At 46.2% G+C, this 20309-nt stretch overlaps 3 protein-coding genes across 4 annotated transcripts; 2 read left to right on the top strand and 1 right to left on the bottom strand.

Moving 5' to 3' along the window:
• Positions 1–6257: 6257 nt before the first annotated feature.
• Positions 6258–8933, bottom strand: LOC9658923 (vacuolar protein sorting-associated protein 45 homolog). The gene is made up of 12 exons (XM_024674018.1): positions 8726–8933; positions 8443–8638; positions 8311–8390; positions 8011–8238; positions 7827–7952; positions 7694–7774; positions 7508–7649; positions 7271–7449; positions 7043–7198; positions 6879–6986; positions 6573–6826; positions 6258–6520 (listed from the first exon to the last, which is right to left on the bottom strand). Exons 1-12 carry the CDS (start codon positions 8813–8815, stop codon positions 6466–6468), a joined length of 1695 nt encoding a protein of 564 aa, XP_024529786.1. The 5' UTR covers positions 8816–8933; the 3' UTR covers positions 6258–6465.
• A 92-nt stretch (positions 8934–9025) lies between these two features.
• LOC9658922 lies at positions 9026–15344 on the top strand. Its single transcript, XM_002969111.2, has 15 exons — positions 9026–10179; positions 10498–10873; positions 10933–11009; positions 11066–11185; positions 11241–11405; positions 11476–11613; positions 11732–11881; positions 12008–12091; positions 12261–12774; positions 12831–13375; positions 13453–13902; positions 13958–14121; positions 14176–14246; positions 14304–14506; positions 14575–15344. The coding sequence occupies exons 1-15, from the start codon at positions 9049–9051 to the stop codon at positions 15100–15102; spliced, it is 4716 nt and encodes a 1571-aa protein (XP_002969157.2). The 5' UTR covers positions 9026–9048; the 3' UTR covers positions 15103–15344.
• A 245-nt stretch (positions 15345–15589) lies between these two features.
• LOC9658920 (kinesin-like protein KIN-13A) lies at positions 15590–19686 on the top strand. 2 transcript variants are annotated; one of them, XM_024673846.1, is made up of 13 exons: positions 15590–16098; positions 16500–16733; positions 16887–17096; positions 17154–17261; positions 17315–17392; positions 17441–17522; positions 17579–17741; positions 17793–18083; positions 18147–18365; positions 18424–18988; positions 19052–19117; positions 19181–19442; positions 19548–19686. In XM_024673846.1, the coding sequence occupies exons 1-12, from the start codon at positions 15766–15768 to the stop codon at positions 19361–19363; spliced, it is 2532 nt and encodes an 843-aa protein (XP_024529614.1). In that variant the 5' UTR covers positions 15590–15765; the 3' UTR covers positions 19364–19442; positions 19548–19686. The 2 variants fall into 2 exon arrangements, with proteins under 2 accessions (XP_024529614.1, XP_024529613.1); XM_024673845.1 differs by having other exon boundaries at positions 19544–19686.
• Positions 19687–20309: the final 623 nt, after the last annotated feature.

Genomic DNA, 20309 nt, shown 5'->3' with positions numbered 1-20309 from the left:
GTTGGATCATGAGAATTTATGTTGAGATGAACCTATGTGAAGTTGTTTGTAGGAGGAAGTTGGTTGAGTCTTGAAAGTTTGCATTCCTGGACTAAGAGTCATTCTTTCTCTAGGATAAAAACTTTCCACAAATTTTCCTAAGCTTTTCCAATAGCTGATCTGTTGGTCACTTTGCTCGAAAACCATTCCATTTTCGAAAGCTAGTACGAATTAGATGCTAACTTTTGGGGCTAAAATAATTGAGTTGGATAGAGTCTGGAGTTGGTGTAAAAAAGTGGCCATTGCACTTTTCTAAGAAGGGTGACCCTTGTGCCTTTCTTCTATAGCATTTTGCTTGGTGGCAGATTGCACTTTGCATTTTGTTAAACTCTATGAGGGTAGTGAGCTCTCACTGATTTTGACTTAGTTTTGGTAACTTTGTGCTTTGGCTGAGAAAGGTGATGTCCAATTTAGTTGTTGAGTTTAAGATGTTAGTACCCATACTATAGCTTTGTCTATGAGGAGGTTGTGTATCGATATGAGTCCATCTCATAGTCTTCACTTTAGTTTCGACTAAGAGTTGATCATGGATAGCTAGCCTCTTCAAGGCATGCTCAGAGCTATTGACTAGATGTGTTGGTGAGCTTATCGTGGTTGAGTTGAATTCGAGTGGTCATTTGGTTGGTGCTTGTCCATGAACCATTACCTTGTACCTGGGGTATTATATTCATGTTGGACAAATATGTAACTCAATGACATGAGTTTGGTGTTCGAGTCTTGTGAAGGCAAGTTGAAGAGTGATTGTTAGTTGCTTAGCAACTAGTGATTACTTATAGACTTTGCTCAGAACTGTTGACACTTGCTTCATTTGATGATGATTTAGCAGTGATGGGCTTGCTTTGCCAAATGGTGTTGCAGAAGATCGTGTCATTAGACTTACATGGGTTTTCCATGTTGGCATGGTGACTTTACCTTTATCAATATCATTTGGTTGCGTTTAGTCTATAATGTTGGATTTCATTGAGTCTTGGACATGGTGAATCATTCCTTGATGATGTGTTATTTGTAACTGAGTATTGTTGAAGGATTGGTCTCGGATACTAAGTATAGTATCTTCGATTTTGGTTAGCTTAGTTGCTAGAGAGCTTTTAGTGGTGATTCACTTTTTCTTTTTTTTAGCTTTATTCTGGTGTTAATGGTATTGAAGTGATGCCTTGTCATTTACATTGTTGGTATTGAGATTTAAGTAGGATGAAATGTCTCTCTGTAGGATTGATATTGAGTTTCATTAGTCTCAATGCAAAGATTGTTGATGTTTAGGTTATAGCTTTATGTTATTGGCATTCATGTATTTGCTAGTTGGCAACTGTATTGACGTTTAAATGAACTGAGTGGCAAGTTGAGTTAGTTGTGTTCTAGATGAGATTACTTAGTAAGGGTTAAGCTTTAGCTTTTTCTTGAAAGATGATTTAATAGTGGACTATACTAGCTTTATAAGACGAAGAGTTAGTGATTGATATTGAAATGTTTGAGTCTTTATTGGATTTGAGTTTGGGATATATCAATCATTGATGATTTTCTTATGCTTGTTCTTTAGTGAATTACATCTTGCTATACATGGATTCATGGAGGATCATTTAATGATCACTTGTTGAGTATAACTTCATTATGTTTGGCTTTTGGATTGATGCAAACATGCTCTTCATTAGCTTTGCATTATGAAGTTTAGCTTATGGATGTGTTGAGGAGGATATTAATGGTTGTACCATAATTTCTTCTTTAGCATTGAAGTTAGTTCATGCAAAACTCGTTATCATTATTAGGCAAGACTTAGTTATAGACTTCTTCAAACTTTTGGTTTCTTGAGTTTTCATGTTCATTGTTCTATTTATTCGGAGTTGTTGGGGGAAGGCATTTTTAGCCCATAGCTTCAATATTGAAGTTAGCTTTTGCATTTAGCAATCATTGGTGATGATTGATTATCATATAGGATAATTGATTATCTTTGTTAAAGGTTTTGCTTGATTATCGTTGATATAGAATGATTTGCCATTCTTTAAAATGGTGGATTTCTTCTTTCATGATGATTATGCATCTCTCTATTAATGGGATGATTGATGATCTTTCATAATGGTTAGTTATTCTCTTTGATGGCTTTTGGCTTTTCGCATTACCATATGTTCTTTGTGGTTTGCTTTGGATTGGTCTCTTGGGTTTGAGACATCAATAGGATGTTGCTGACACTTGCTTAGGCAATTTATGTTCCTTGGTATTATTGACCAAAATCTATTGAGACTGGCTAGTGCGATAGTTAGCATGAACGAGTGTTTGTTAGTCTTGCCATATTCATTCTGTTTTATTAATTATTGCTTGAGTTAGTTCTGATAGGTTGAAATGTTATTTCCTTTGGGTGATACGTTCGCGAGCATCTTGCTTGCTAGTCAATAATACTTTGTGTTTTTTTGAGTTATCTTTGGTAAGTTCTTTGACATACTGTCTACAATCTTCGGTAGTTAAGTTTTCTTATTGAGTTTACTTGATGATATACTTGCTATTAAATTTTGTTGGATAGTGAATCCTATGTTTTCTAATGATAGTGATCTTGGTGGTTCATATACTGTAATACTGGTTTATTGGATGATAACTTACTTGGAATACTTTTGTGTTCTAATCTAAGATTTATTCACTAATAATTAAATCTCTAAGATATTATTGTTTATGACTTTGATATAATCCATATATTGATCTTTGAGTTTGGGCCAGTATAGGCGGACTAGCTTCAGCACTTTGTGTGCATGGTGAAATCTTTAGTCATGGGGTAACTACTATCGACTGGTCACATCACCTGCCTCTCTGTCGATATTCCTTGTTCCGTATCATAACTCCATTCCTCACAATATACCTTACGTACCTCAACTTCGGGAACAGGCACATTGTTTGCAAATGCATAACCCTCGTATGGTAAAAGGGCGTGACCGTGTAAACAACTCTAACTACATATTTACAATAGTCTATCTAAACCTTACCGACAGGTTTAGTTTCTTTGCTCATGAGGGTTGAGGCCTCTAGCTTCTCTCTCTATGTCCTTGCGGGCAAGGGCATATCACACTTTTGTAAGTTGGGTGACACCCAAAGCAGCAAGGGTGGCTGACTCTATTGGTCATTTCCTTGTCAGCGACGGCTAAAAGGTGTCTAAGCTGGTAGTACATCCGATTTAGACAAAGAGGTTGCCTCTTAACTCATTTAAGTTGGTGCATTTCTCACATAGTGTGAATACCGTGAACTTTTTCTGGAGTTGTTTCCTTGGTGGTATTCTAAACTTGAGTATGCACCGACGAGGATGTCAATCTTCCCTAAGGGGGGAGAGTGTCGCGAATGTGACTTCGGGTATCAAAAGTTACCTGTCGGCCAGTCCTTACGGACACTCTTTCTTTACTGCCACGATGGCAGGAAGTCGGTATTGCTAGACCCGTTATCAGTCTCCGTCTAAGCTAGTTGAGAAATTGATCATCACACGTGCACTAAGACCGAAAGGGCACTAAGGAAGGAAATCCTACATTGTTATTTAGTCAAGCATACTTGGCATGGTGACGAGAAACTCATGTTGTTGACTTGCACTTGCTAGTGTTGGGAACCCCCGCAATATTGAGTTTGGTCCCTTAATATCGTTAAATGATAGCTTACTGTGTCTGCCATACACCCTCGCTATCATACCCTTTGTGTTAATCTTATTTCAATCCCAAATGCTATTTATGGAAAGTGTCTAGATTTGCTCATTTGGTATATCTACGGAATGTAGAAATTGTCCTAAACACAATAGTGTTCGTCCCATATCCAAATTCGCAATCTAGCACCATTCCATATTTAGTAAGTTTCAAGCTTGTCATAGAGATTAACTCTTGAGACTAAGGGAGGCTTGGGGTGAAAGCCCAAAGCGTGTGTTCCTCAAGGACGGGGGGGGGGGGGCGGGTTTCCAAATGTATAGTAAGGATAGTGGGTAGGTTAGGCATGGTTAACTAACTTGAGATATAGTTTCGTGTAAGCAATCAAAAGGAATGACTTGAGAGACGGTCCATGGGGTTTAAATATAGAGGGAAAGGGCCCATGAATAAGAATGTACCCTTTTTTCCAATCGGTTAAGGGTCTTGGGATACTTGGGGAGCTTACATTTAGCTCCCGCTTGCGTGTTTATCTTTGTTCTATGTTTGGCTTGGGTCTAAGCCCAAACTCCACACCATACTAGCTGGTGGAGTACCCATGTCCTCACGTTAGGCCACCAGTATGCTAAAATAGTACCAAACTCTATTTGGCTCCGTTTTGCGTACTAATTCTGGCATTGGGATGCTAGTTGCTCTAGGACTGTTCCAAGTCACTCCGGGCTATTGTCCCTTCGCTCCTTGGGCTATATGCTCGAGAGTTGCTCCGTGGTCCAGTTCCAACACTCCTTGGCTCCATGCTTGGGGGTTTGGCACTCCTTGGTTCCAAATGTATAGTAAGGATAGTGGGTAGGTTGGGCATGGTTAACTAATTTGAGATATAGTTTAGTGTAAGCAATCAAAGGGAATGACTCGAGAGACGGTCCATGGGGTTTAAATATAGAGGGAAAGGGCCCATAAATAAGAGTGTACTTCAATCGGTTAAGGGTCTTGGGATACTTGGGGTTAAGTGTCCTTGGGTTTGAATAGTACTGGGTTGGGTGACCTCCTGGGAAGTCCAAACTTAAGAGCTTACATTTAGCTCTCGCTTGCGTGCCTATCTTTGTTCTACATTCAGCTTGAGTCTAAGCCCAAACTCCACACCATACTAGCTAGTGGAGTACCTATGTCCTCGCGTTTAACTGGGGTTTGGCACCGTTCCTTCGTTTAGTGGCCCAAGGTTTTGAACCTTAGGTGTTTAGTGGCCCAAGGTCTTGAACCTCAGGTTCCACACCACTGTTCTATGGATACATGGCATGTGACACGTGGCATATGTCACGTGGCACAAAGAGGGTTTAGGTTCCGCTTTCTGGTTATCCTATGGTAAATCATCAAAGGATAAAAAGTCAAAACCATGTGCACTATAGCATATTACACTCTTCAAAATTAGGAAGATGAATGGTGTCTAGGGTTGGAGGCTGCTTCTCAGTGCAATTAAAAAGTGTAGCCTTCTAGTGTCTCCACTGTTGCATTGATCTTGTGGTGTTGTGTTTGCTTTAACCTTCCCAACAAACAATGACCAAGCTTTGAATGTTGTAGGGAAAGTTGACATCATTTTAGCAGGAGCTCCATCATAGGATCCAACTAATAAAGGTTGGGAAGGCTATCTCCCACCAAGCCAATCTCCATGGCCTACACAACTTGTCCCCATGTCTCTGATGGTAATGCTTGCAACTCTTAGTACCAACTTTCCCACCTCAAAAAATATTCCTCCTGTAGATCCTTATGTAGTAGTTTAATTCTTGCAGCATTTACCACCCCATGCTTTTTATGGTTGGATTTTCCCTAAATTTGTTATTAATCCAGTTGATTCAATAAAGTTTATAATTATAAGCATGTTTGTAATTTATAAACACAAGATTAATCTTATTGCATATCAACCATTAGATGATAGAATAAAAAAGAATATACTTTGAGAAAGTTTATAAATTATAAATACAAAATTAATCTAAATGAATAACAACCATTAGATGGTAGAATATTCTAGAATATCCAAGCATATTTTAAGTATATCCACTACTATCTCAATCCCCCTAAGCAAACCAAAAGAATTAACAAAAGCAAAATTGAGATTTCTAAATATATTAATATAACCATCTCTTTGAAAATGTGGTGAGCCTTGTCAACCCTGCCTGTCCTACACAAGCCTTTAGTGTGACTGATGATGCTGGGTGTGTTAAAATTACCTTACAAATTTTATTATAAAACAAATTACATCTTTAGTTTCATTAAATAGTGCAAAGAACAGAATTCTTCTTCAATTAAAAGTGTTATGAGCATAAGGTCCCCCTTGATCTTCATCATTCCCCTTCATGGAGGCAGCAGCGGCATCTCCAGCAGCTCCAGTGGTGGGCTTCAATTGCTTATTGGAGCTTCCCACCTCCTTGGCCTTCTTGGAGCAGTATACAGACCTCTGGTTCTTGGTTGATGCTGGCAAAACAAGTACACTATGAAATTTCTTGTCAGAGAGAGACTCCTTTTGGGTGTTATGGATAGCAGAGTAGGGGATGAAGGTTCTCTAGATTAATCACGTTGCAACAGAATTGAGACGCTTGTATCCTGAATGGTGGGTATATTCGAGCATTATCACGAAACTTTATATTTTAACTTGGATTTAGTTTTGCCATAGTTTTGTATATATGAAAAAGGTTAATTAGATGAACAACCTTTAGTTATACTATTCGAGGAAATGACTCCAGCGTGGTAATATGGAAGTGTTATACACTAGGGGCGCTTGCTTGAGGACTACACTTCCAAGGAATGAAGCAAAACTTATTCGTTACCTCTCCTGTTAGTAGATGCTGGCGCGGCCAACTCTCTGGACTTCCTCCAAGTCTCTCAAGAAACTGGAACCAAACAGGAGTAAGTTCTTAATTCGCTCGGCAAGCCTGGGTCTACCTTTTTGAGTTGTGCACCACGGTGCCCCCAAGGAGGACGCGAGTCCCTGGATTGGCAGCGTTTTGGAGAGCAACAACTCGAGACTCGGCGTACGTAGTACCGCCGATGATGAAAATCACCACGTCCTGTGGCTTGCCTTGCTGAGCGTGGTTACCGACGAACGGGTAATCTGCGTCCTTGAGTCGCCCCTTGGCGATGCTCTCAATCAAATGGAAGACTAAAGGTTGGTGCTGCGTATATACATTCTCGACTCCCTGCAAGCCACAACACTTTAGCGTTCCTTCAGTTGCTCAAATGATTTGCTACCTTCAATCCACGAGCCATTGTCCGAGCTCTATTGAAGAGATCCCGGTTGCTGAAAAGATCTCCTGTGCGTTTTTCTTCACCCGCTTGCTTTAAGAGGGAATATAGCAGCTGCATCCAATCGTTTGATGTTACTATCCAGAAACTGTAAAAGAGAGCGTCCTTACGTTGGAGTTGTATTTGCTACGTCCCGCATTCAGCCTGTCCACCAGTTCTTGCAGCTGCTGTGGGTTCTCTCTCTCGTACCGCAAGGCGTAGAGCATAGCCAGCCGCAGCTTTTCGTCATCGGTCACGCCTGGTAGCTCCCATTGGACATTTAGCTCCTACAAATCGTTTAAAAAAATTAGTGAAGCAGACAAAAACAAAAACGAGAGTGTAAGGTGGAGGGCACTTACATCCAATGCTGCAGCCTGGCTTGAATGACAAGCTAACTCTTGCTCAGCTTGAGAAACTGACATCAACTTCCGCTCATCCACAAGTCTGCTCATTTCAGTCATAAGAGCTACGTGCTTTGAAACATTGCCTTGCATTTTCCGAAACTCGGGATAATTTTCAACGAATCTCGCCATATCCTCTGTAGTATTCTAGAATTAGCCCAAGACAGAAAGCGCAAAAACAGAGAGAAAACGAACCTAGAGACTGTATATTTTGATTGCTTTTATGCTGGGATTGGAAAGTGTCCACCATCTTCTTCACGTTCATCCCGAGATCACCAAAGTTTTCGAACATATTGCTCCTAAAAAATGGATCTTGCTCAGAAGATAGTACCACCTCCTGCGTAGGAAATTTAAAAACATGAACCAAAGTGAGCTCCTTACTTGCTGGTCCTTGGGAACTCGTGAGTATTCTCTCAAATCCACTTTGTTATCCTGTATTCCAATCAGCTCGTGCACCATGGCCTGGAAAAAAAAAAAAATGAGCGAAAAAGAAATGATAAAAGAATATTAAGACCTGGTAAGTCCATTGATTTAGAAGAGGCGTCACAGGGTCGTCCCTTCTGTCGATTATCAAAAGTAGTGGCAGAACCTCCGTTCGTCTAAAATCAAATAATGCGGCTTCTTGTTCATACATTAGCCTCTGCAAAACAGCGTAGGCTCGATCATCTGGTCAGAGAAAAACAAATATCTATTCTTACGGCTGCGTCTTGAGCAATCCGTCTGGCAATCTCAGAGTTGCGAGAATAGCGAATAACAGGACGTTTCTTTAAAGCTAGAAACACAGACGACACGCCTTCTATTATTCTCTCGCAGAGCGGCTGAATTTTGGTAGGATCAAATAGCAGAGGTACCATGTAGAGATGATTAGAAGGTGTGTTGAGAGTAAAATGGTATGGATCGAGGGCAATAAAATCGGCATAGAACTCCTGCAAAGTTTATCGCTCCTGTGAGAATGCATTCGTAAGAACTACTAAAAGAGCGCGTGAGTAAAATCTCACCTGGACCTGCTGCACTGCCTCATGCTGGTCAAAATCCGCGAGGTTTTGGACGAAATTTGTCTTGAGGATGTTTGAGAAAACTAAAACAAGAATCATCATAAGACGCTCAAAGAGAAAGAGAGAAGAACTTACATAGATGGTATTCTCCAAAGCGTGGTTGGCCGAGGATCTCCTTCAAGTTTTGCATATTTTCTGCTGTTGGCCGTAGAAAGCATACTGCTTTCAAGTGAGTCATGGGCTCCGAAGACGTGCTTTCAGCCTTTTCCACGAGGAAAACTTCTTTCTGGAGCAATTCAGACTGGCTTGTAGCAACGCTCACAATTGCTAGCTGCAGGAAGGGAACAACGAAATGAAAGGAACACTAAAAAGAACAAAAAAAAAAACAAACCAGCAAAACAAAATCCGCAAGCCATACCGTTTGCGCGTCGAGGACAAACACCTTCATCCCCGCAATGTCGCTCAGCATCTTGCTCACATAATCCCGCACCGCCGCCACCAAAACCATCTTTACCTCGATCCGGAGGCGCCGACGAGAGATCTCGGGAGCGCGACGCCGGCGGATTCAGCTCAGCGCCTCAGATCTGCGCGGCAGCGCCACGCATTGTCTTCTCGCCAAAACCCTAAAAAATGGCTCTCCTGGGAGCATATTCTTTTTGGAAGAATTTATTTTGTAGGCAGTGACGTGGCCTCTTTCTCTTTCTTCCAGGGTCAGGAATTAGGGTTTGCGGGCATTGCGCGATGGAGGAGGACGATGGCGCCGCGCCGATCTACTTCCTCCCTCGCCTCACTCTCCCATCGCTCGCGCGGCCCGGCGAGTCGATCCTCCCCGCGGTTTCTTGGCTCGTCGCCACGCTCCTCCTGGCGGGCTTTTTCGTCTACGTTGCGATCCAGTGGCAGCGCAAGCTGGCTATCCAGTGGATGAAGGCCGCAGCTCACGCCAAGCGGCGATCCAGGGGCAGGGTCAGGGCGCCAAGCACCGCGCACATCTGGAGCCAGGAATCCAGCAGCTCGCGGCCGCGGCCATCGACGTGCTTCGTCTGCCTCGATGCCATCACTCCCTCGCAATCCCTCTCCTCGGTCTCCTCCGGCGCGGTCTACTCGCTCCACCGCTGCCTCGTCTGCGGCGTGGCATCGCATCTGGGCTGCTCCAAGAGCGCGGCCAAGGATTGCAAGAGCGTCGCCATGGCCGGGTCCTCTTCCAGTTTGCTCCACCAGTGGGTCGAGAGGTGGATGGACGTGGATGATATCCCAGAGGACAGGGCCTACTGCATGCACTGTGACGAGCCTTGCAACGCGTCGTTCTTGGGTGGAAGCGCGATCTGGCGGTGTATGTGGTGTCAGCGCCTAGTTCATGTGGATTGCCACTCCGTCCACTCGAGAAACTCGAGTGAGCTCTGTGATCTTGGGATGCACAAGAGGTTGATCGTCTCGCCGCTGTGGGTGAAAGATACCGGGAAGAGGATGGTCGGGCTTATCAGCTCCATAACTCAGGGAGCCAACGAGCTGGCCTCGTCCGTGCGTGGACAGATCAGGAAACGAAGGAAAAAGGGGAAGAGGTCGAGTGAAAATGTAAACGCTTTGGCTTCGAGCTCCTCCGAGGCTTCGAGGATCTCCACCGACGGAGTGATTTCTGATGGAGATAGTATGCGAACCAGCTCGGCAGAACTTAAGGAAGTTGACGAGTTGACGAATGGAAAGCTCAACAACGAGCTGGAGGTGGTACACGGTCCCTCGGCGAAGCAAAAGTATCAGCTGGTGGAAGTTCCGGGGGATGCGAGGCCTTTGCTCGTGTTTATCAATCGCAAGAGTGGAGCTCAGCATGGGACGGCTCTTCGACGACACTTAAACATGCTGCTCAATCCCGTCCAGGTACGCGACGTCTTCTTGAGTTTGCCTGCTGGTGTGGTGTTTGCGTTGCGCGGCCGGCTTTTAGAAGTGCAGAGCTTATTGCATTGTTAACGTAGGAACACTGACTCGGTACTGCTATAAACAGGGTGAGTCTGGGCGTCGGGTTACAGTCAGGATGCTTGAGTCTGGTTTTTCGTACGCGGCAGAACGTTCAGCTGGCACGAACAGGTTGTATGGCTCGTTCTTTACTTCTTTCAGGGTCATTATGCATGCGTTTCAGCTAGATAGTGAGTTTTTCCTTTTGCCTTACGTATGTGTTCTTGCTCGTGGTTGATGCAGGTGTTTGAGCTTAGTAAGGCTCAGGGACCGGATGCGGGATTGGAGTTTTTCAAAGGCTTCGCGCACTTTCGGATTCTGGTTTGCGGCGGGGATGGCTCGGTTGGCTGGGTTTTGGACGAGATTGAGAAACGTAACTACGAGTCTCCTCCTCCCGTAGCCATTTTGCCGATAGGAACTGGGAACGACTTAGCCAGAGTTCTTTCGTGGGGGGGAGGATATGCTGCCGTTGGAAGGCAAGGTGGACTTTACAACATGCTACACGAGGTTGATCATGGAGCGGCTTCGATGCTTGATCGATGGCTTGTTCGCATCTCTGACAATTACTCTAAGCCTGGAGAGGAGATTGTGGCTGAGAAGTACGTGAATAACTACCTTGGTACGTTCTCTTCACTGCATTTCGTTTGTATTGCTAATACGATGGTGGTTGCCATGTAGGGATCGGGTGCGACGCAAAAGTGGCTCTAGATATCCACATGCTTCGTGAAGAGAATCCAGAAAAGTTTTACAATCAGGTACTCTCTCCTGGTAGTTTATGATATCAAGTCTAAAGCTGTGTTCTTACGTACAGTTCCTCAATAAAATGCTGTATGCTAAGGAGGGTGCGAAAGACATCGTGGACAGAACTTGCTCTGATCTCCCCTGGCACCTCCGTGTCGAGGTCGACGGCTCGGAAATCATCATACCAGAGGTTTGTTTGAGCGTTTCTTTGGCAAGTCGAAGCTCCTCGTCTCTTAACGTGACAGGACACGGAAGGCGTTTTGTTCACAAACATCGGCAGCTACATGGGCGGCGTGGACTTGTGGCAGAACGAAGAGGAGCACGAAGACGAGTTTGGGCCGCAGTTCATGCACGACAAGATAATTGAAGTGGTCGGGATTTGTGGGACTTGGCATCTGGGAAAGCTGCAGGTACGAGGGAGAGATAGAGAGTTCGTGCCTTGTCTGACACACAGCTTGCTTGTTTTCTCCCTTTTGACAGGTTGGTTTGTCCCGTGCTCGGAGGCTTGGACAAGGACGTCATATCAAGATATGGATGTCCGCTAGCTATCCTGTACAGATCGATGGCGAGCCTTGGATCCAGCACTCGTGCACGTTTGAGATATCACACCACGGACAGGTACAAGGGCAGAGAATTGTTTTCGATTTTTTCTCCGCCTTTCTCTTTTCTCTTTTCTCTTTTCTCGATCTAGCCGAGGGACTGATTCCTTCCTTTCCCGTTTTGGTTTTTCTCTAAGGCTTTCATGCTCAAGCGCACGCAAGAAGATGCTAGAGACCATGCCGCTGCGATCATGACAGAGATTCTCGAGAACGCCGAGTGTGGTGGAGTTATAAATGCTTCCCAAAAGCGAGCGCTTCTCCAGGAGATGGCAGTACGCTTGTCCTCCTGAGAGTCTCTTTTGCGGCGTTTGTACATAGCTATAGCGAGGTATCGTTAGTCCATCTTTCTTCTTTTAACGATGTTTTCCTTTTAGTAGGTGTTCGTATGTGAACCGTCGGATTTTCGTCCACAGGTAGCGGCTGAGATGCGTAGTAAAAGAGAGAGAACGAGAAACCACGCACTGTGCGTGAAGCTTTGGATTCGTTTAGAAATAAAAGTTATTTTGTAACATAATTTAGGGCTCTTATTCTCTCTCCTCTCCGGCGACGGCAGGCAAGCGAGCAGCCGTGACAAGGAGCGGCGCCGCGCCATAGCTCCCTCTGTAAGTCTTCTCCGCGCGATTCTATCTCCAGGGCCGCATTCCTCGTCATCGATGGCATCCGTAGCAACAGAGTAGAGGTTTTGGTCGAGATTTCGGTGGTGATGGTTTTGGGAGATTCTCGGCGCTCTCAGCCATGTTGAAGCGGAGGCAGGGCACTCCTCCAGAGGCTTCCGCCCCGACGAAGCGGCCAAACACGCGATCCAGGTCCCCCATTCCCGTGGGGGCGAATGGGCAGCCACTGGAGGTGATCCCTGGCAAGGGCGAGACGGTGTCCAAGGTTCCTAGCGTTACCAAGCAGAAGATTGGGCAGCCCCATCCGGCCGTCGCCGCTACCGTCCAGGCCGAGCAGGCCGTCAATAATCCGGACAGGGAGCTCGATTCGTCTCGAGCTCCTGGAGCTGACGCTGTCGTTCAGATTGAGAACATCTCACACGGCCAGCTCGTCGTGCCGGATGAGGCGCCCAGTGATGATACCAGCACAGTTTCTTCTTCTACTCCGGTTGTTCTTCCCAAGGCTCCATCGCTAGCTCAGCACAAGCAGCTCAAGCAGCAAGCACACATCGTTCCAACTCACGCAGGTAAGAAGTCCTATCGTCTCGCGACGTCTTACTTAATACTTCGGATTGTTTTCTAGGATGGTTTTCGTGGACTGGCATTCACACTCTCGAGAAGCGTGGCCTGCCCGAGTTTTTCAACGGGAAGACCAAAATGAACACGCCGGAGCTCTACATGGAGTACAGGAACTTTCTCATACAGAAATACCGGGAGAATCCAGAGAAGGTTTTGGCGATCTCGGACATCCAGGACTTGGTGGTCGGGGATCTCAATTCTGTCCGACGAATCATTGAGTTCCTTGACCACTGGGGGCTCATCAACTATCACGTAACAACAAGGCCGGGACAGTCTTATCCTGCTTGGCAGGGAACGCCTCCAAAGGTGGAAGAAAACAATGCCGGGGAGCTACATGCTGTCCCGCATTCCGTGAGCCCTCTTGGAAGTCTGTACCAGTTTGAGACTCCTACAAAGTCTACGTTCCAGACTCACTTGGATCCTGTCGCTGCGCTTGCCGAAACTTTTGTTTCGGAAGCCTTAGCATCGACACCAGGTCCGGCAGTCGAGTACCATTGCAATGCTTGCTCTGCCGACTGCTCCAAGCGGCGTTATCACTGCCAAAAACAGGTGCTTTTCCTATAGCTAGCGAGTGATCATTTTTTCTTCTTCCACCACCTATACTAATTCTATCCTCATTTTGGCAGGCAGACTTTGATTTGTGTCCGGATTGCTACAATGATGGAAAGTTTGGCCCGGGCATGTCGACATCCGATTTCATCCGATTGGACGCTTTGTCGGATGCTAATTCCGATGATGGTGGCTGGACGGACCAAGAAACTCTACTGCTGCTCGAGGCGTTGGAGATGTTCGGCGACAACTGGAATGAGATTGCCGAGCATGTAGCGACCAAGTCAAAGGCTCAGTGCATACTTCACTTCATAAAAATGCCTATTGAAGACTCCTTTCTGGACGATGTCGAGGCTTCCGCAAGCATCACTGCGGCCTCAAAGCACACCGAGGAAGACGGAAAGCTGGCAGCAAGAGAGGATACGGTCTTCAAAGCCATAATGGAGGCGTCAGCATCTAAGGACTCTTTATCGGGTCCCGACGGCTTGATAGCTTTCGCTGACGCTGGCAATCCGGTAATGGCGCAGGTATGTGTCTTCATCCATTCTTTGGCAACAAGAGAAGTAATTTGTGATTTTACAGGTCGCTTTTCTCGCTGCAATGGTCGGTCCTCGAGTCGCAGCCGCTGCTGCACAATCTGCATTGGCGGCGCTGTCCGAAGACGATCCTGCCACGCAACTGGCCGCCAGAGCTACTTTTATCTTGGATGATCCTGCCACAATTCCTCTTCCACCTTCGTTGGACAGGTTGTCATCTTTATTCCGTAAATGGGATTGGTCATAAAAGGTTTTTTGGCTCAGGTCAAATGGTCCAACAAAGGATGAGAACGAGGCACCAAAGGATGAGTCGAAACACATAGAGGATGGTGGCGGTAAGACTGCATTTGGTCCTTGGCGTTTCTCATAATCGCCTGGTTTGGATTTTCTAGCAGATCAAACAGACAACGACAAAGAAGCCAAGCCAGAGAAGAAGAAGGCAGACGAGTCTGGTCATCAGAACGCTCCTTCCGCAGAGCGTATCCGTAACGCAGCCGCTACAGCTCTTGCAGCGGCAGCGGTCAAGGCAAAGCTACTGGCCGACCAAGAGGAGCGGGAGATGCAACGTCTAGTGGCCAGTGTGATCGAGAACCAGGTACGAGAGAAGAAAAATGTCGTCTTTTGTATATCCTCCTTTATAATGCTTGTTGCGTTGGCTGCCAGCTAAAAAAGCTCGAGACAAAGCTCAAGCATTTTGGTGAGCTGGAGGTCATGCTGAAAAAGGAGTACGAGCACATTGACCGCGCCAGGCAAAAGCACTTTGCCGAGCGCGCTCGGTTGCTACAGTCCCGGATCGCGCCAAACACAGCGGCCGCGGAGATGCCGTCGGGGCAGCAGCAGCAACAGCAACAACAACAACTTCATCAGCAGCAGCAGCAGCAGCAAATCCAGCAGCATCAAATGCAGCAAATCCAGCAACAACACCAGCAGCAACAGCCATTATCGTCCCTCTCACCGCTAACTTTTAACAGGCCGGCTGCGCTCATGGGCCAAGTAGTTCCAGGTCCGAGCACCCTGAGCAGCATGGCAGCAGCAGCAGGAGGAGGAGGTGGTCCTCCTTCGTCGCTTGCTGCCTCGAGCTCTCAAAGGCAGCAGTTTGGGTTTGGATCGTCGGGGCTGACAGGATTGGCACCCTCAGCGGCAGAAGCTCCGGCTAGACCTCCGTTTCCCTCGGCAAACAACACAGCGTGATCATCGTAAAGCGCGAGCCAGTCACAAAGAGAGACGGTGGACACAAGCGTGGACTATGGGAAGTTCTTGGTTCTTGAGGGGAGGAGCTAGTTCTCGAAGAGGAGAGAGATTTGTGACTCATATACTCCAAAGCTTGTCACCGGCTTAAGAACAAATGGATGTAACCATTAAAAAGGAAGATTAGTGTATAACATAATCACAATCGATTAAATTTTGGACGATTAAACAATTTTGTCCATTTCCAACGTTTGAGAATTGCTTCTCCACTGGTAAAATATCACAGGGTTCTTTTTCAAATAGTTACCAGTGACAATCTATGAGTCGTTGATACATCCTATCACTCCTTGGGCGGGAGGACGTGGCAACTTGTCACTGGCACACTTCCTCCCACGTGGCAGTGGCCCAGCCGGCTAATAATAAAGGGTAAAGATTAGCAGTTAACCCCATGTGATTAAGAGGAAAATGGGGTGTTTAATTACATCAAGTTTTTGCCCCCATCGCCAGTAGATCCCAGTTACAACGCCGGACCTAATCCCCTCTCAAGTGTGGGTGTTTTTCCCCTCTCCTCTCTCTCCCTCTCCCTCTCTCTCGCCCTACGCGCCTGTGGTAGCGCGCTCGTCCAGCGCCGGGATCGCCGTGCAATGGATCGCGGTGGCCGCTCCAATGCGAGGCAGGATCGATCCAGTTGAGCGGCATTTCGCGCGTGGATCGATCCAGTCCAGGGAATGTGCAATGGTAGGGCAAGTCCAGCAGATCAGCGGCTCCGGGACAGCGGCATCGGCGTCTCACAACATCCATGGCCATGGCGATCCACAGCAGCAGCAGGGATTAGGGTATGGTGGGGGCGGAGCGGCGGCGGCGGCGGCGAATGCTGGCAGCGGCACGGGAGATGCGGTCATGGCGCGGTGGCTACAGTCGGCGGGGCTCCAGCATCTGGCAGCGCCGCTGGCGGCGGCGGCGCTAGATCATCGCCTCCTCCCATCTCTGCTCATGCAGGTTTGTGGTCTCTTTTCTTTGTGCATTTGCATTTTCGTGGTGGAATGGATAGGCAGAAAAGTCGAGATTTTTGGAGTCCTGGGGCTTGAATGTTGCTGGGGCCGATCCATCTAGTTGTGATTGAGTGAGAGGGAGAGGGATCTCCTCGCGAGATCTCTGCGTGTTACTGGGCTGTTAGTTAAAAACCAAGCTGGTAGTTTTCCCGGTTAGTGAATGGATCCGGGCTTTGATGCGTAGACGCTACTTTTGTTTTTTTTCGTTCGTTTTTTGTTTCCTTTTGCCCGTCCCTTGTTGTTTGGTTTTCCTCGTTTTCTATGCTTTCTTTTTCTTGCAATGGAGACACAGGCACTGTGGTGGTGTTGTCAAGAAATCTCTGAAGTTTTGAGTTTCCTGTGGATCAGGACTACGCTAGGTATGGAGTTCAGTCTCTGGAGGATAAGCAGAAGCTCTTCAGGCTGATAAAAACCATTAGCAGTGGCCCAGATCATGTCTCAGAACCATCAACACCACCTCAATATGTCCGTTCTGCCAGCCAGATTGGCATGGACAGCATCTTGTCACCGGAACTTAGGGGTGACTTTGGGGCGGGGATTTTGGATATTCATGCCATGGATGACTCGGAGCTTTTATCTGAGGTAATAGAATCACATTCGTTTTTGTTTTTCCTTTTTGTTCTTTTTTTTTTCTTGTTCCTGGCGTCTCGTTTGTGAATGTGGGTGGGATTCTGCTTTACTGCCTTCAAGAACTCTCTAAACATGTGGAAGCTCACTTTGTTCTTTGTCCGCCAGGCTGGAGTTGCTGAACCATTTGAGCCATCGCCTTCATTCGTTCCCGTTATCGAAAGAGGCTTTGAGGCCGATCCTGATATTGGAGGTGGCTCTAGGCTACCAAGTAGCAGACTCAAGAGTCGAACCGATGAGAGTCCTTTAAGATCTACCTCCAATGAAAAAGACCGAGCAGTGGGAAAGGATAATGGACTAGCAAGAATAAAAGTTGTGGTAAGTGTGTGCCTGGCTTTACATTGTTCATTTTAAAACCATGTTTTCGCCTGCTAGGTTCGTAAACGACCTATCAACAAGAAGGAGCTTGGGAGAAAGGAAGAAGACATCATCACCATTGAAGATTCTGGATGTTCAGTGATGGTTCATGAACCAAAGCTGAAGGTAATTTGTTTGATACGCCGCATGAACTTATGTAGATTTTGTTGTAAACGCAGGTAGATTTAACAGCATACGTTGAAAGGCACGAGTTTGTTTTTGATGCTGTTCTGGATGATCACGTCACCAATGATGAGGTATTTGACCAAGCCCTTAATCATGCCATCATCCGCTTCTTGTTACAGGTGTACCGTGTCACAGTTGAGCCCATCGTGCCTACAATCTTCCAGCGTACCAAGGCTACGTGCTTCGCGTACGGTCAAACAGGTTCGCTGTCCTTTAGTTCCATTTTTGTCGTGCATTCACCTGGATTAGTGCTGTAGGAAGTGGAAAAACATACACTATGCAGCCATTGCCCCTCCGCGCTTCCAAAGACATGTTGGACATTATTCAGCACCCAGCAAACCGAGGTCAGCAATTGCAGCTATGGTTGAGTTTCTTTGAGATTTACGGGGGAAAGCTCTACGATTTACTGAATGATAGAAGGTACGTAGTTTATTACGACGCGTTGTCAAGTTTTTCATGACTGATTTACAGGAAGCTATGTATGAGAGAAGACGGCCGTCAGCAAGTGTGTATTGTGGGCTTGAAGGAGTTCCAGGTCTCAGACGTGCAAATCGTAAGGGACTATATAGACAGGGGTAATTCAGCTCGAAGCACTGGTTCTACTGGTGCAAATGAAGAATCTTCCAGATCACATGCTATCCTTCAGCTTGTGGTAAAGAAGGCTCAAGATCGAGTTGGTCGGATCATTGGAAAAATGTCTTTCATTGATCTCGCAGGCAGTGAACGTGGTGCTGATACCACTGATAACGACCGTCAAACAAGGCGAGTGACTGAAGTTTCTTTTGCATATATTAAGTCACTAATTTTGAAGGTTTCCCCTTGCAGGATGGAAGGAGCTGAAATCAATAAAAGCTTGCTTGCTCTGAAGGAGTGTATTCGCGCACTTGATAATGATCAAGGACACATCCCCTTCCGGGGTAGCAAGTTGACTGAAGTGCTGCGGGATTCGTTCGTGGGAGATTCGCGAACAGTGATGATATCATGCATTTCTCCAAATACTGGCTCTTGCGAGCACACGCTCAACACTCTGAGATATGCTGACAGGTATCGTTTTCAAGTACTTTTGTTGTTTCCGTAGTAGAACATGATCCGTCCTTGGCAGGGTAAAGGGGCTGTCGAAAAACAGTAATGCTAAAAGAGACCCAGTTGCTACGCGGGAAATAACATCCTCTCCTCCTCTGTCATCACCCTTGCAGTCCCTCCCTCAGCTATCGGAAGACTCCAGAAGCTTAGAAAACGGGAAGCGCTCTCTCGAACAATTCGGATGGCCAAATGAACCAGAGATGACCTCTGCATTCTCTGGAGATTCGTCAAATAATGGAGCTAGAGATGATGGACGATTGCTCTCAGCGTCCAGCGAAAGAGAGCGGCAGAGCTTCAGGGACACAAACGGCCAGTATGATTATCCTGGACCGACAGACAACGACCAGGACCGGCCTCAAATTGTTCTTCCGTCACGCAGAAGAACGGTTCGGGACGAAAAGGTGGACAGATACCCAAGTTTCAGTTCCAAGGACGAACCGAGTGACTTGCAATACGGAAATCCCAAGCGGGCAAACTACAAGGACGAGGTGGCCCCAGCTCCTCTGGCTGCGAGGGGAAAAGAGTTACGTGACACGGATATGGTGCAGATGGGCTACGATGGACAGATAAATGCCATCCTTGAGGTACGTGGTTGAAGCTTATAATCGCTGAAAATGTATATGTGGTTCCTTTGTTTCTTAAATCAGGAGGAAGAAGAAGTCATCTCCGCTCACCGCAAGGAAGTAGAGGACACTATGGAGATCGTTCGAGAGGTAAGCTGTTCACTCTTGTTAGAGCTCTTCCTCTTAAGAGACGCTTTTTTCGCATGGACGCAGGAGATGAGACTCTTGGCGGAAGTTGATCAGCCCGGGAGTAGAATAGATCGTTACGTATCCCAGCTCAATTACCTCCTGTCACGCAAGGCGGCAGGCATCGTGAACCTCCAGGCCCGGCTCGCGAGATTCCAGCGCCATCTAAAGGAGCAGGAGATCCTCAGTCGTACCGGCGCGCTTCGATGAGCGGAAAACTCTCTGCCTCTATACGGGCGGAAGTTTTCAGCTTGAAAACACGAGCACAGGCGATTGTTCCAGTCGAGAGGTGAATCTCTTGTTTTTTTTCTTCCACTTTTCTTGTCATGCTACTGTGTCGTGGCTAACCATACAAAGCGTGGTGGTGGAACCATGAATGGTTGTGTGTAGGCAGGCGGTTTATGTGCGGCTGGTCCGGTAATTTGTTTGTGATACCATCCATTTATATGAGACACGGTTTGCAATTGATAATGTTGCGAAAGAGAGCTTTCCTCGATCGAATCATTTAGTGATGTTCACAAAGATTACTAAAAGCTTTCCGGCATGATTAGCTTATCACCTTTATCACTGATAAGTTAATGAAGAGTCAATATAGTCAATGACCTGAGTTGAGATCAATTTTGGTCTACCTCCCTTCGGGAAAGTTACTAGGTCCTTCAAGCTTAAGACTTCGGATATGAAAGCAGCTAAAGAAATTGTGTCAAAGACTGAGTAAAAATCTGAAAGGAGAAGTGAATCTGAATACAAGAGATAAGTGCATTGCAGAAGTGGACAAGAACTATGCAAGTAAACAATCTGCTGTATGCCTTCGGCATCCGCTCACCGATCTCGAATATATATCTCGAGCAGCATCAAGGAGAGATAAAGATGGGCTGCCAACCCTGCTGCTGCAAAGCAAGTGTGTGCTTGCAACATCGCCCACGTTCTTTCCAAATCTAGAGAAAGTTTCTTTAGATTTACAATTTTCAGGGGCAAAAGAAAAGGGGTGAAGGGCGCTAAAGGCGGAGGGACCATCTTGTTCATTGTCAATGTTGGATGGGATCCCCAACTTTTGTACTGTATAGCTCAGTTGTGTTGTTGCTGTCAACTGTAGTAAGAAGACCAAACAATATATCAACATTTCCTGCAATCTTAGGTGACTGCAAACAAGATCTTT

This window comes from Selaginella moellendorffii, unplaced genomic scaffold (genome assembly GCF_000143415.4).
Source record: "Selaginella moellendorffii unplaced genomic scaffold, v1.0 SELMOscaffold_11, whole genome shotgun sequence".
In the NCBI taxonomy this organism is placed as follows: Eukaryota; Viridiplantae; Streptophyta; class Lycopodiopsida; order Selaginellales; family Selaginellaceae; genus Selaginella; species Selaginella moellendorffii.
Note: the sequence above shows the minus strand (reverse complement) of the source record. Positions and strands in the feature narration are given on the sequence as shown.

Coding starts and splice junctions, on each gene's coding strand:
- LOC9658923 (XM_024674018.1), bottom strand. CDS start 8,815: ATGGTTTTGGTGGCGGCGGTGCGGGATTATGTGAGCAAGATGCTGAGC. Junction 8,239..8,310: donor AGGCAGTGCAGCAGGTCCAG/GTGAGATTTTAC, acceptor TAAACTTTGCAG/GAGTTCTATGCCGATTTTAT. Junction 6,987..7,042: donor GTAGCAAATACAACTCCAAC/GTAAGGACGCTC, acceptor GATTGGATGCAG/CTGCTATATTCCCTCTTAAA.
- LOC9658922 (XM_002969111.2), top strand. CDS start 9,049: ATGGAGGAGGACGATGGCGCCGCGCCGATCTACTTCCTCCCTCGCCTC. Junction 13,903..13,957: donor GCAATCCGGTAATGGCGCAG/GTATGTGTCTTC, acceptor GTGATTTTACAG/GTCGCTTTTCTCGCTGCAAT. Junction 14,122..14,175: donor CTTCCACCTTCGTTGGACAG/GTTGTCATCTTT, acceptor TTTTTGGCTCAG/GTCAAATGGTCCAACAAAGG.
- LOC9658920 (XM_024673846.1), top strand. CDS start 15,766: ATGCGAGGCAGGATCGATCCAGTTGAGCGGCATTTCGCGCGTGGATCG. Junction 16,734..16,886: donor ACTCGGAGCTTTTATCTGAG/GTAATAGAATCA, acceptor TTTGTCCGCCAG/GCTGGAGTTGCTGAACCATT. Junction 17,393..17,440: donor ATCACGTCACCAATGATGAG/GTATTTGACCAA, acceptor TTCTTGTTACAG/GTGTACCGTGTCACAGTTGA.